A 14424-nucleotide genomic window follows, 5' to 3' on the forward strand; every position below is an offset into this window, starting at 1 on the left:
TCTGGGTCCTCACCTCCAAGCAACCGGGGTGGGGTGACTCTGAAAAATCTTCCTTGCTTTCAATTGGTTCCTCTCTCCATACTATATTCTCGACTGATGATGAACTTAGGGGATACTTGGTCCCTTAAAGGGAAAGCTGGACTGTAAAAGCCAAACCCCATTTTTCTATAACAGCCTTGCTTCCAAATAATGGATTCTCCATGGCTGCCATTTAGCATTGTGTGTGAAAGAAGCCAGTGAGCCGACCTTTTCTGCTTGTAGGTATTTGAACAGCTGAACACTCTGTGGCAGGAATTTATGGGGGGGGGGGGCTCCAGCAGATATCATGCACATGCAGCCCACTGCCAAAATCAGCATAATCACTTTTGTGACTTTTGTGATTTGTCCCAACAAAACACTTCACCACAGTTTCTTCCTATCTATTCGAAGGGTCTCTGCTGCACAATACAAAATGTAACAATTCACTGACAAATGTATCTATGTACTGGCTCCCTGGGAAAACTTCAGAAATTCATGTAGACATGTGAGCTCAGCTATTCAGCAGCCCCTCTGCCCACTGGCAGAGGAAGAGGAGTGCGAAGAGAGCGTACCGCCCCCAGCAGCGCGATCGCCAGGGTGCCATTGCAGCTACCCCCCCCCGCCTGCGCTGGGCACCCCCCCCGCGCGCAGGTGGCACCTCCCGCCCTCGGAGCATGAAGCTCCGCCACTGCCTCTGCCTGAGTGATCATTCCTGGCATCCTGATACCTGAGTGCCAGACAGGTAGCCATTCCAGAAATAACAAACCCAGATGAAGATAAAAGGGTGTGATTAACTTGGTTGGGAAACAGGGAAATGTAAATATCTCTTTTGCTTCACTTGATGGGTGTGTGGTGGAGGGCAAGGGGAGGAATTGGGCAGGGTCCAGGATGCTCAGATTACTGCCACCAGACCTCCCCTTTCATGATGTAACCATGATGTATTAGTGATGTAGTTGGGGGGGGATGTAACATGCGGATTAGCAGCTAATAAAAGTTTGGGTTCTCTTTTGTTTGGGGCTTCCATCTTGCTTCACCTGGTGAAGGTAGGAGTCCTGTGGCAACAGTCTTCAATAAAGGCTGCTGTTTGCTCTGGTATTCCTGGCTGGTGTCCTTGTTTTTTGTCCAAGGGAGCCCTCAGATTTCTCTGTTAACAACTCCATACAGCTAATAAACATGGTCAAACAGTAGTTTTGCTTCCAAACATTCATAATTTCTTGTTGCTAACACATGAGCTTCCAAAGTTATATGATCAGCACCCCTCAGTCAGCTGCACAGCAAGAAAAAGCTAAAGTGACTGAAAAGTTTTTATTGGTGACTGTTTTCCCAGCACTATTGCTCAAAAACTGGTTGGTAATGCTGGTAGTTCTTATAAGAATTCTAAGGTCCCAAATATAAAATAAACATTCATAAATGTACAAGGCAAACACATACATAAGTATATAAGCCACGTGTCTGAAATAGTACAGGAGAGCAGTCCTGAAGTCATTTTGACTCTCCCAAACCATTTTGACTCTCCCAAATTGACCTCAAATATTTCTCTGCAAGGAGGAAGAAATGAGAAAGCCTCTCCATTGTCTTTTGCTTACCTGTCTTAGGGGTGTATTTGTGTATGAATAGGGTGAGCCTGTGACCTGGATACAGGAATTAAAAAGCATTTACCATCACAAAAGAATGGCCAGGCTGCCCAGGTAACCATTGTCAGGTATCCTGGCAGACAGGATTTCTGCTGTAGACCGCCTCCTGTAATGTATTTCTGCAGGAGACCGCTTCCTTCTGTGATGTATGTATGATGTTTTTTGGGGTGGTCTTGAGCTACAGAGTGGGCAATTTCAAAAGTCTATATAAGGACTTACACACCATCCTTCAATGGCTGCGCTCGTTTCTCTCTGGTCGGGGACAGAGGGTGGCGCTTGGGGGGGAATTGTCATCGTGCCACTCCTTGGTGTGTGGAGTGCCTCAGGGTGCGATACTCTCCCCAATGCTTTTTAACATCTTTATGCGCCCCCTTGCCCAGCTTGTCCGGAGTTTTGGGCTGGGTTGCCATCAGTATGCTGATGACACCCAACTCTATCTGTTGATGGATGGCCATCCTGACTCGGCCCCAGACACACTGACCAGATGTTTGGAAGCTGTGGCTGGATGGTTACGTGGGAGGCGGTTGAAGCTAAATCCTTCGAAGACAGAGGTCCTGTGGCTGGGTCAGGACGATATGGGATTGGGGGGGCAACTCCCATCTCTTGCGGGGGCGCAATTAGCGCCAGCACCGTCCGTTAAGAGTTTGAGTGTAATCTTCGATACCTCCCTCTCCATGGAGGCGCAGATTGCAGCTATAACAAAGGCAGCATTTTTTCATCTCCGCCAAGCTAAGCAGTTGGCTCCTTACCTCTCTCGCCCTGACCTAGCCACTGTGATCCACGCGACGGTCACCTCCAGACTGGATTATTGTAACTCGCTCTACGTGGGGCTGCCCTTGAGACTGACCCAGAAACTCCAGTGGGTGCAGAATGCTGCAGCGAGACTCCTTACGGGGTCTTCGCTGTGAGATCACATTCACCCGGTGCTATACCAGCTGCACTGGCTCCCGGTGGAGTACAGGATCAGGTTTAAGGTGCTGGTTTTAACCTTTAAAGCCCTATATGGCCTAGGACCCTCGTACCTACGGGACCGCCTCTCCTGGTATGCCCCACAGAGAAACTTACGGTCTTCAAATAAAAACATCTTGAAGGTCCCAGGCCACAGAGAAGTTAGGCTGGCCTCAACTAGAGCCAGGGCTTTTTCGGCTGTGGCTCTGATCTGGTGGAACACTCTGTCACAAGAGACCAGGGCCCTGCGGGACTTGACATCTTTCCGCAGGGCCTGCAAGACAGAGCTGTTCCACCAGGCCTTTGGCCAGGGCACAGCCTGACTCCCTCCCTCGGCAATCTTCGCGGAGCTCTGGCCCAATGCTTGCCAGTGGCTTGAATTAATTAATTTTATAATGAATGATTTTAGAGTGTTGTTTGTGCTGTACTTTTGTACTGTTTTATTGTTGTTAGCCGCCCTGAGCCCGGCTTCAGCTGGGGAGGGCGGGATATAAATAAAATTTATTATTATTATTATTATCGTTCTGGGTTCCTCCTCCCTCCTGTGTGGGGTGAGCGGGGGAGCCTGTTCCAACAGTTTAATAAAGATCAAGCTTACTAACTGCTTTGCTTCTCAATATACTCTGGTTGGCCTTTGTTATTTTCTCCTACCAATAAGGCACCCACTTAAGGACTCTATATGGGCTCTTGGGAAAAAGAGCCATTTTTTCTTATAACATAGTGAAAGCAGAGGTTTTGCCATTTCTCTCCTGTCCCTGAAATCATGTGCTTGTGTTGCAAATACATTGCAATTTTAAATTTTTGAGGGCAGGCCTACTTGTTATGAGGCAAAGATGTGATTCCTAACCTTATAATATTAACGGAGGAGCACTCACAGAGCAGAATCAGCAAGGAGGGGGATGGCTAATCCTCTCCTGCTCACAGCTTCTCTCCCACCACCCTAGATATTGTTCCCTTAGCAGGATCTCCTTATTCAAAGACAAAAATAATCACTATTTGGAAGGGGCTAGGCAGGTGCCTGGGAAGAGGTAACAGCAGGGCAGAAATGATAGATGTGGGAAGGGGCTGAATGCCTTCTCTCTTATTTTACCACCAACTGCCTAATCTGTGTTTGGGAAACACGCAGTCCTGTCCTCAATACAACAATAATCTGAGCCGGGGGGGGGGGATGCATTACTTCCTCCAGGCTGCTTGGAGGGCTGAGGCACACGGGCTGAAGGCACAGGGTCTCTAGGTCCATCTTCGGCATCACCAGGGCCTGAGACCCTGGAGAGCTGCTGCCAGTCAGTGACTGACTCAGGGTGTACTCGCACTGCCTTAGACAGCAGTGAAGTTGCTGGGGTTATGTTTTATGCATTTCAGAGCTCTTTCTTCCTCGTGCTGTTCACATCAGCACAACGTCCTTTCATTGCCGCATGTGTACAGACCAGGGGACACTGACAGGGCAAGGATGTCTTTATGCAAAGGTGTTCACACATTGGCTTAGACTAAGGTTATTAGACGTCCCCATTTGCCGGGGACAGTCCCCGGATTTACAAATCAGTCCCCTGACAAAATGCATCTATTTAGTAGGAAGTTGAAAAGTGTTCCCAGATTCATTGAAAAAAATCTGGTAACCTTAGCTTAGACCAGGGGTCAGCAACATTTTTTGAGGCCAGGCCAGTCCACTCACCAGCAGACCTCTCAGTGGGCCGGAGCATGCGCACCCATGCGTGCGCTCAAGCTATTTCCGGCACACTTCCAGGACAGAGGAGAACCCATGCGCACACTATTTCCAGCACTCTACCAACCGGGAAGTCAGTCCCCACGGCAAGAAAAAAAAAGGCTCCGCGGGGGGGGGGGGGAGCACAGAATCCCCATGCCAATCCACGGAACGGCCGTGGGCCGGTTCCAGGAAGCTCATGGGCTGGAAGCGGCCCATGGGCCTTAGGTTGCCAATCTCTGGCTTAGACAGCTTAAGGTTGGAAGGTGGTGTTAGGCTGTATGCCTCAGTCCCTTTCAATTCTTGGATCCAAGCAAGTGTAACCCCATCAAGAGCAGGCAACCTCCCAGCCATCTAGTCTAGGGAACCACCCACTAACAGTGCCACAGTCTGATCTGGATTGAGCTTCAGTTTGTTGGCTCTCATCCAGTTCATTACCGAGGCAAGTTACTAGTCCAGCACTTCCACTGCCTCACCTGCAGATGTAAAGGAGAAGTAGAGGTGAGTGTCATCCGCATACTGCTGACAACATACTCCAAACCTCTGGATAACCCCACCCAGCAGTTTCATGTAGATCTTAAACAACATGGGGGATAGGACTGAGCCCTGCAGAACCCCACATTGAAGTTTCTGCAGAGCTGAAAAGCATTCCCCAAGCAACACCCTCTGGGAATGACCATCTAAGTAGGACCTGAACCACCACAAAGCCGTGCCACCCACCCCTAACTCAGACAGCCACTCCAGAAGGATACCATGGTCGATGGTATCAAAAGCCGCTGAGAGGTAGAGGAGAATTAACAGGGACACATTTTCCCTGTCTCTCTCTCAACAGGGCGACCAAAGCAGTTTCTCTGTGAAAACTGGGCCTAAACCCAGACTGAAATGGATCTAGAAAATCAGTTTCCTCCAAGAGCACCTGGATTAATGAAGTTTAACTATGGTTAGGCATGCTGTCTGAACTGGCACATAAAGTTTGTGACTCAGCTTTCACACCAGAAATCATCTTTTGAAATGAGTTTTAATTATGGCTTATGCTAACTATTGACAATCAATAATGACAAGCAGAGGCAGCTGCTGCACCATGGAGATGGGTGTAAACTTTTCAACTGAGTACTGACAAGATGGAGAAGGGAAGTAGCTGTAATTTGTGATTTAGACCTGTATTTCTTAAAGTTTTGTACTGTTCTAGATTCTGATTAAGACAACACTTTTAATAAAGTGAGCTCTGTCCCATGAACACTTACATCACAATATATTTGCTAGTCTTTAAGGTGCCACAACAACCTTTGCTATTTTTGTGGTGACAGTAACACAGCTATTCCCCCAACCTCCAAGGAATTACATATACCGGTAATTATAACCTGGAGCATAAGCAAATTTCTGCTTTGGAGGCTGTATTTAGTCAAGGCCTCAAATACTAAACTTTTGATATGTAGCACCTTGCTCTTCTTTTACTTGATGTCATGGACTGGCTGGACACAGAGGAATTGTGGGAGGCATCAGCTGAGAGCCTGGGGAGTAGTGGTGGGAAAATAATGAGTGGTCAGAGGGAGAAGACTGGGAGGAGGAGGTATCCAAAACTGAAGGGGCAACAGGGTTTAGTGAGCAGGGAGAGTCTGTGGCACAAAGAAGCCCAGAAGCAGAAGTGGAAGCAAGAGAGGAAACTATTATGTGTGATTTTGTTTGTTGAGCCTTCAATTCCGCCATCTCGCAAGATTTGCATCTTAACTGATACTTTTAACCATGTTTAGAAACATGAACTTTGGCGTTTCTGCTGTTCCAAAAGCATTTCAAAATATTGAACATTATTGTTTGCCAGATTTCCATGGTTTGACAACTGATGTCTTTTCATCTTGTTTGGGGCAACATTGGAATCTGAAAGCTTCCCGCCACAGATCAAACACATAGGCTGAGAGATGTTTTCATCTCCAGCCCATGTAAAACTGGGGGTCAGATAGCTAGCCACATATTGTCCACAAACTACCTTTTTGGGAGGTTTGCTCTGTGTCAAATTAAACAAGTCTTCTCTAGCACGCTATTTGAATGGTGATTCAGGATCACAACTAGGATTTTCCTCAATATTACTTTATGTTTTCTCTCTCTCTCTCATTTTTGAAACATATATATTCTAGATATATGGGGCAGAATGCAATTATTATTAATGGAGAGAATCTCAGTGATAAAAATGAATATTCTCCGAAAAAGGTTTTTATTCCAAACAATTCCAATACTTAATGACACATGATAAAAGTGACCTATGTTGGAAATGTAAGGAAGCAACTGGCACATTTTCTCATTCATGGTGGTAGCACAAAAATGGAGAAGAGATGCAGTCCCGTCACGAGAAGACTGGCACCTTAAAATACGTATTAGATTACAGTGTATAGAACTTGCCAGCATGACAGATTAAGGAGGAGGCTAGTTCTGGGCTGCTTCTCCGCGGGTTTGAAACCGAGGTCCGCCGTCCTCTGCCCGCAGCTGTTGCCCCTGCCGCTAAAGGGAGCCTCCAGCCTCGAAGGCAGCGCTCCTGCGGACCCGACCAGAGGATGGCTGCTTCTTCACGCCTGCCTTGCGGGCTGCTACGGGCGGGCGGCGAGGGCCCTTGGGTCTGCCCTCCCTCGGAGCCGGCGGCTCCTCTGGCCCAGCTCGGGGGTCTTTCTTCTCCCTCCCTCCCTCCCTCCCTCCGCCGGGGGCCGCCTACCTCCACCTCGTCCTGCCTTGCCCGGTGCATCGCGCGGCGAGGGGCTCTGTCCGCCCGGGACGGTCCGAGGGGCGGCGAGGAGGGCCAAGCGCGCCCAGCCCAGCCCAGCCCAGCCCAGCCCAGCCCGGCGCGCTTTCACTTTCGCTCCGCGCGGCGCCGAGAGCCCGCCCCGCCGCCGGAGCCGCCCGCGTCCCCGCCGCCCGCCCGGAGAGCGCGTTTCTTGAGGGAGGGAGAGGCACTCGGAGGGCGCGGAGGGCGGGCTGCAACTCCTCTCCTCGGCGCCCCAACATGCACCCGGGGCAGCTTCCCTTCTGGCCCCCGCAGCTCCGCACCGGGATGTCGGCTACCTGTGGCATTTTGGCTTTCTAGTCGGCATGTTTGTGCTTCGCGCGACTCGCGAAGTCGCCTCTCTTCCTGCGCCGAAACTTGCGAGCAATTAGGCTGTTTCGTTTCTTCTGCTTCGCACCCTCAGCCCCCCCCCCCCCGCATACGATTATCCATTCCTGTATTGTTTCTTGAATACACTGAATACATTGATTACATTTGTTAACCCACTCTTAGGCCAAGGAGCTTCGGACATCACACCTTGTTCTGACTCCCAGCGGCGTAGCGTGGGTTATCAGCACCCGGGGCAAGGCAAATAATTTGCGCCCCCTAACCCGGGGCAAGGCAAGTACAGTAATTTACTCTCCCAAGCAGCAGCAGCAGCAGCGAGGCTTCTCTTTCCCCGCGCTCTCCTGGAGCTGCCTCTTCTCTTTCCTTTTTTCCCTTTCTCCAAGGCTTTTCGCTTTCTCTCCTTAATTGATTCCTCCTCCACACCGCAGCGTTTCCTAGCTGCTTCCCCCCCTTCCCCTCTCTCTCCTCCTCGCTCTGCTTGCCTTGCCCTGCACCAGCAGCAGCAGGCGCAGCCAGACCCCCGCCAGCCAGCCAGCCCGCCCGCCCGCCCACCCGGCTACCTCTCCTTTTTTTGCCCGCGGCAGAAGGCTTCGCTCTCCCCCTTCCGCGACCTCCTCGCCAAGCCGAGCGAGCGCGGGCTCCCTAACCCGTGGATTTTAGTAGGGGCAGAGAGCTGCTAGTGCGAGCGCGCCCCCCGCTCATGTTGCGCCCGGTGCGGCCGGCCCCCCTGGCACCCCCCACGCTACGCCACTGCTGACTCCCCTCCAGACCCCATTTATCGCCGGAACAACCCTATGAGGTAGGCTAGGCCAAGAGATAGCTGTCACTGAGTTTCATGAAGGCTCCATCAGAATTTGAACTTGGGTCTCTCTGGTCCTAACGCAACATGCTGTTCACAATAGCATCCTGGGTCTTTATTTTATTTTTAATTCACCCTACGCAAAACAAAATATTAATTGCCCTTCAGTCAAAATTCCAAGTTTTATCACACACAGAGGAAAAGGAGGAGGTTGAGTCATCCTTCTATTTAATTATTTTTCATTGCCTATTAGAATCATGCATATCTACTCAAAAGTAAGTCACATTGGTTTCAGTGGACCTTACTCCCATGAAAATGTGTCTAGGACTGCAGTGAGCATTTAAAAACTGATTTGGTTAATTTAGTATGGTGTTTTATCTCCCACTTTGCCTTTTAACTGGCTTACAGTGGTACCTCGGGTTACATACGCTTCAGGTTACATACTCCACTAACCCAGAAATGGTACCTCAGGTTAAGAACTTTGCTTCAGGGCGAGAACAGAAATTGTGCGGCAGCAGCAGGAGGCCCCATTAGCTAAAGTTAAGAACATGTTAAGAACAGTTAAGGTTAAGAACGGACCTCTGGAACAAATTAAGTACTTAACCCGAGGTACCACTGCCTTTTGTTATAGTGTACATGATGCATTGTATATTGTTAGCTGCCTTGGAGAGGTAGAATTTTACTAAAACTTTGAAAATAATTTTTATTAGTTTTCAATTACAACAATCCAGTAATAGCCTCATTACAATGCCAAATTATAATACAATTAACAATACTAATCATTGAGATGCCAAATTATACAATTAGGTGGCCCCCCACATACTAGAATTAATGGTTTGGTGACGTTTCTGCGTTCCAAACTCTTATAAATTTCAATTACGCTCCAGTCCAAATACCAATCCTTTGTATGCCAGCTGCAGTTTTAATGACTTCCGTTCATAATGACACGTTGAATGATTTCTGCACCTACAGATGAAGCATTCAAACTCTCCTTTCTGTGTGTGGCAATTATTCCATCCATAGTGTTTCTTCCTGTTTCTACCTTGATTCTCAGACTTAATCCATTCCAGAAGTCCGTTCCAAAACCAAAGCGTTCCAAAACCAAGGTGCACTTTCCCATAGAAAGTAATGCAAAATGGATTAATCCGTTCCAGACTTTTAAAAACAACCCCTAAAACAGCAATTTAACATAAATTTTACTATCTAACGAGACCATTGATCCATAAAATGAAAGCAATAATCAATGTAATATACTATAAATTAAATAAGACAGTATTGTAGATGATAAAACTTAAAATTAGGGTTTTTTTCTTACCTACACTGGTGATATTCATTGTTTGGATGTGGGGCTTTTATCCATTTCCGCAGTCAGTCAATCAATCAATCAATCAATCAGTAGCTGAACTGGGTTCTACACAAAACACAAATTAACGGAAAAAGCCTCAAAAACAAAAACGCAAAATAAATAGCAAAAACAAAAGTGCCAAACTTAATCTGTTCCGGAAGTCCGTTTGACTTCTGAAATGTTTGAATACCAAGGCACAGCTTCTGATTGGTGCAGGCGCCCTGGAAACAATAGCTAACAGCCACACCGGATGCTCGGCTTCCGAAAAACGTTCTAAAACCAGAACAATTCCGGGTTTGGCATTTGGGAACCAAGGCGTTTGACTACCAAGGCATTTGAAAACCAAGGTACCACTGTATTATGTCTATCTTTTGTCAGTTGTTGCTGTTCTCCAGCATGGAGGTCCTCAAGACAAACCTCCCTGCTCAATGTAGGCTTTGCAGTGCAGGATGCAACTACAGCATCCCTGACAGCTGGCCATCCTGATGCCTTTGCTTAAATACCTCCAGTAAAGTAGAGCCCACCACCTACCAAGGCAGTCTGTTCCATGGTTTAACAACTCTTACCTTTAGGAACTTTATCTTCCTTCCTTCCTTCCTTCCTTCCTATCCCTCTCTCTCTATCCACTGACATGTTCCAGCACACAGTTCAAATGTCACTGTTCTGTAGATAATAAAGATGAAAATCAAAACCTGATAATGTCCGTATTTTGACACCCTCAATTATTCCCCCTTAACAAATTTTCAATTTCCACAAAATAAAAGGGCCCCATTTGCATGAAACATTTAAAACAGTATATATAATTTGATGGCTGAGCTTCTGGGGGATGGAAGTCCTTCCTCCTGCACACAGGTTGCAAGCCATCGGATTGCTTGTCTAAAATTCTTTAGTAATATCAAATAACGGTTTTTGTTTTGTTTGCTTTAGAGCATGGAGATTTACTGCCAGTCTGAGTCAGGATTAGTATGGCTGGAATGGTCTGTATTGATTTCTGCAATGTCTGCATTGTGATATACTGCAGGCTTGCTCAACAGTTCTTCCACAAGTGTGTTGAACCAAAGGTGAACTGTTCCAGAAGCTTTTCTAATGCCATCTTGGTAGTCAATATAATTCCAATGTTAATTGGTAGTTGTTGTAGCAATGAGCTCATATGTGTTTATATTTACTTGCTTTGATATACACTAATTGGCTTGCTTTGATGCTATCCTTACCTGTGGGCTTGGTGTAGGAATAACGAGGGTGACAAAAGGTTGGATGCAAGTGAGCTGTGCAGGAGCAAGCTGAAAAGCCAGCTTTGTGGAGCCTCTTTTTATTGGATAAAATACAGTTGGAAAAAGAGGTAGTGAAACCACTCTGAACTTTAATATATTCCATCTAAACACATTCTGAGCATTAGCAGGTGTTTCCCATAGGCGTTGTGAAAGTGGATTGTGTCTGTGTTCCTTGTTATGCTTTAGCCAAGCGTTCTGTCTAGTAAACAGATCAAATGAAAGGACAAAAGGTCAGGGGGAAAACCCTGTCTACTTGCCAAGAGGCCACAAGTTCATGGAGCGTGGGTGCAAGGCTCCTTGGCACGCTGTGGCGTGCCAGGTGTGAGGTGTGCCTCAGCACAAGCGGAGCCTTACCTCCATAGCTCCAAAAGGCCAATACTGTATAAAGGACATGGAGCCTGTTATTGCTACAAGGCATTAGGCTTTTGTGAACTCCAAGTTTGCACACTATGAAAAGATACTTGCTACAGTGAGAAAGGGAAGGAGTGATGCCCAGCAGATTGCCAGACAATGTGCTGACTACTGGCTAAAGCTGTGTCTGAGCATTCAACTTGCTGCTAACACCGGCAACACTTGCAAAATGTACAGTGAAAAAAGCCTTTGGACCAATTGTCCAAAAAAACTGCACTGCTGAAAACCATGTCTGGAGAGATCATCACAGACTGCAGCAAGCAGATGAAGCAATGGGCAGAGCACTACCAATAACTGTCCTTGCAGAGAAACATGGTCTCTGACACAGCAGTCGACAGTATCCTGTCTTGGAAGAGCAAGGTGCTCCCCCACTCTCAAGGAGCTGAAGAATGCCATCAAATCTCAGGCATGCAGTAAAGTCCCAGGACAGGACAGAATCCCAACAGAAAGCTACTTTTAAATCCTCCCTCATCACACACCGCCACAGTGTTGGGAATAAGGTCCCATGGCACAAGACATGCGCTACTAAAGCATCATGACCCTCTGCAAGAACAAAGGTGACCATCATGGCTGTACAACCCATGTAGTTCTCAACAAATCACAGTCACTCGCTGACAGAATCTATCCTGTGTCACAATACGGTTTTAGAGCTCAGAGGTCAACAGTTGACCTGATCTTCTCACTGTGTCAGCTGCAGGAGAAATGCCAAGAGCAGAGACACCCTTTCATATATTGCCTTCATAGATCTGATGAAGGCCTTTGATCTCATCAGCTGAAAAGGACTTGTCACACTGCTCAACAAGATAGGTTGCCCACCTAAGCTTCACAAGAGGATTGTGTCCTTCCACAAGAGCACGCGTAGCACTGTCCAATATGACAGCTCATCCTCAGATGCCCTCCCTATAAAAAATGCTATGAAACAGGGCTGTGTTCTCACCCCAACTCTTTGTGCCATATTATTGTCGCTGTTGATGTCCTATGCCTTCAGCTTGACTGAAAATGGTGTGTACACCATTCAAGGAACAACTGGGTTCTGTTCAACCTAGCACAGTTCCATGCCAAGACTAAAGTGTGGCAGGTTCTTAACTGAGAGATATTGTTTATAGATGACGCAGCCTTGACAGCACACACAGAGGCAGCTCTACAGAGACCCATCAACTGTTTTGCCCAAGCCTGCAGGGAATTTGGTCTCACCATCAGCCTTACAGTAACTTAGGTCAAAACAGCACCAGCACTCCACATCTGAGGTGGTAGATAATTTTGTTGAACTGGGTTCCTCTCCATTAGCAACCTCTTCATCAGTGCTGAGCTGGACCAGTGTATTGGCAAGGCAGCTACAGCAATAGCCCACCTCTCCAAAAGGGTACGGGAGAATGTGATAGAAGTGAGTCATGGGCAACTTACAATCATCAGGAGTAACACCTCAATGCCTTGTGCATGCACTGTGTCAGGAAGATTTTGGGTATCTCATGGCAGGACAGTTTTTCAAACAAAGATGTGCTCTCCCAAATCCACATTCCCAGCCTGTTCACTCCCCCATCTCAGCAACATCTACACTGACTTGGTCACGTCCACAGAATGGAAGATGACAGGACCCATAGGAGCCTAGGGGCCGAGGTCCCTTCGCTCCCCCCAATAAAATGTTTAAGGGGGCTGCCCCCCCCCCAAGTTGAGGGAAATGGTGTGTGTGTGCCATGTCATGTGATCAGTTATGTGGGTATTGGCACAGCTGGCAGGACCCCCAAGGACATGCTCCCCAGGGAAAGCTGGCTTCAGGCACCAGGCCCATTGGCAGACCAACTCTGTGTTACAAAAATGGCTGCAAACATGACATGAATGCTGACAACATCAACCCCACCTTGTGGGAATCCCTTGCAGATGACCGCAGTGCTTGGAGACAGATGGTCAAGTTGTGTATCTATAGCAGTGACCAGAGGAAGAATGACCGCTGGGAGGAGTGTAGGGCTGGGCCATAACTGCTTTTGAACATTGTAATATACCACCAGCTAAACACCCTAATATGGAGGTATATTACGATGTTGGAAAGGAGCCAGTGTCAAAGCAGTGGCATATGAGGCAGGCACTTGAATGCTGCGTTCACATGTCTAACTCACCCACTGCCTCCTGGGAGGAAGAGGTAGCCCACTCACGCCTCCCCCCGCCTGTGCCAAGGCAGTGGTGGCAACCAAAACAGCATATGCCACTGCCTTGACAGGTGAGGGGGACTGGCGAGGCTCAGCTGGGGGGCAGGATGGCAACCAGTGGCGGGCTGGGGACTCCGTAAAACTGCTTGGCTGAAGCGAGGGCAGTGGCACGCTCTTCAGCCAAGCAGTTTAAGGAAGTGAAGGAGAAACAAAATGTATACAACTTGTTTCTTCCTCTGCCAGTATGAGAGGCAGATCCCGATGGTGGTTTCACTCAGGGGTTTATCACTGGTGAAACTGATACCGCTCCTGAGTCCCTCTGCCTCCAGCACTAGACTGCAGCTTGTTTCTCCCTCGGCGTGCTGGACACTGCTACCAGAGGGGCTCAGGAGGTGGCAATATAAATTAGCCAGGCCTAGAGGAGTGCAGAGAGAAATGCTATGGTGAATCTGTAGCAGCACAACGTGACGACTTCATCTGTCCCAGTTGCAACAAAACATGTATCTCCCATATCATTCTCTACAACTATACAGGAGCTGTTGTCTTTGTCCATGGAGTTTAGTTAGTTTAGGTCCATATAGTTAAAGCTATGGTTTTCCCAGTAGTGATGTATGGAAGTGAGAGCTGGACCAGAAAAAAGGCTGATCGCCGAAGAATTGATGCTTTTGAATTCTGGTGCTGGAGGAGACTCTTGAGAGTCCCATGGACTGCAAGAAGATCAAACGTATCCATTCTTAAGGAAATCAGCCCTGAGTGCTCACTGGAAGGACAGATCGTGAGGCTGAGCCTCCAATACTTTGGCCACCTCATGAGAAGAGAAGACTCCCTGGAAAAGACCCTGATGTTGGGAAAGATGGAGGGCACAAGGAGAAGGGGACGACAGAGGATGAGATGGTGGGACGGTGTTCTTGAAGCTACGAACATGAGGCAGTGGAAGACAGAAGTGCCTGGCGTGCTCTGGTCCAGGGGGTCACAAAGAGTCGGACACGACTAAAGACTAAACAACAATAATACAGGAGCTGCAACCTTACAAGACTCTGACTTCGCCCCCAAAG

General features: G+C 47.9%; 1 protein-coding gene across 4 annotated transcripts in view; it reads right to left on the minus strand.

Annotated features, from left to right (window-relative positions):
- Positions 1-10572, minus strand: part of SHFL (shiftless antiviral inhibitor of ribosomal frameshifting) — a 33424-nt gene extending 22852 nt beyond the window's left edge. The window contains exons 1-2 of one of the 4 annotated variants that reach the window (XM_080988513.1): positions 10110-10572; positions 9514-9609 (exon numbers count right to left, since the gene is read on the minus strand). In XM_080988513.1, coding sequence (XP_080844639.1) covers positions 9514-9532 — 19 coding nt within the window. In that variant the 5' untranslated portion in view covers positions 9533-9609; positions 10110-10572. Of the gene's footprint in view, positions 1-7003; positions 7125-7350; positions 7375-9513; positions 9610-10109 lie in introns of those variants that run through there. The other 3 variants (XM_080988511.1, XM_080988512.1, XM_080988510.1) reach the window with 3 other exon arrangements.
- Between the last annotated feature and the right edge of the window lie 3852 nt (positions 10573-14424).

Source organism: Podarcis pityusensis (genome assembly GCF_964106645.2).
Source record: "Podarcis pityusensis genome assembly, chromosome: 17".
NCBI lineage: Eukaryota > Metazoa > Chordata > Lepidosauria > Squamata > Lacertidae > Podarcis > Podarcis pityusensis.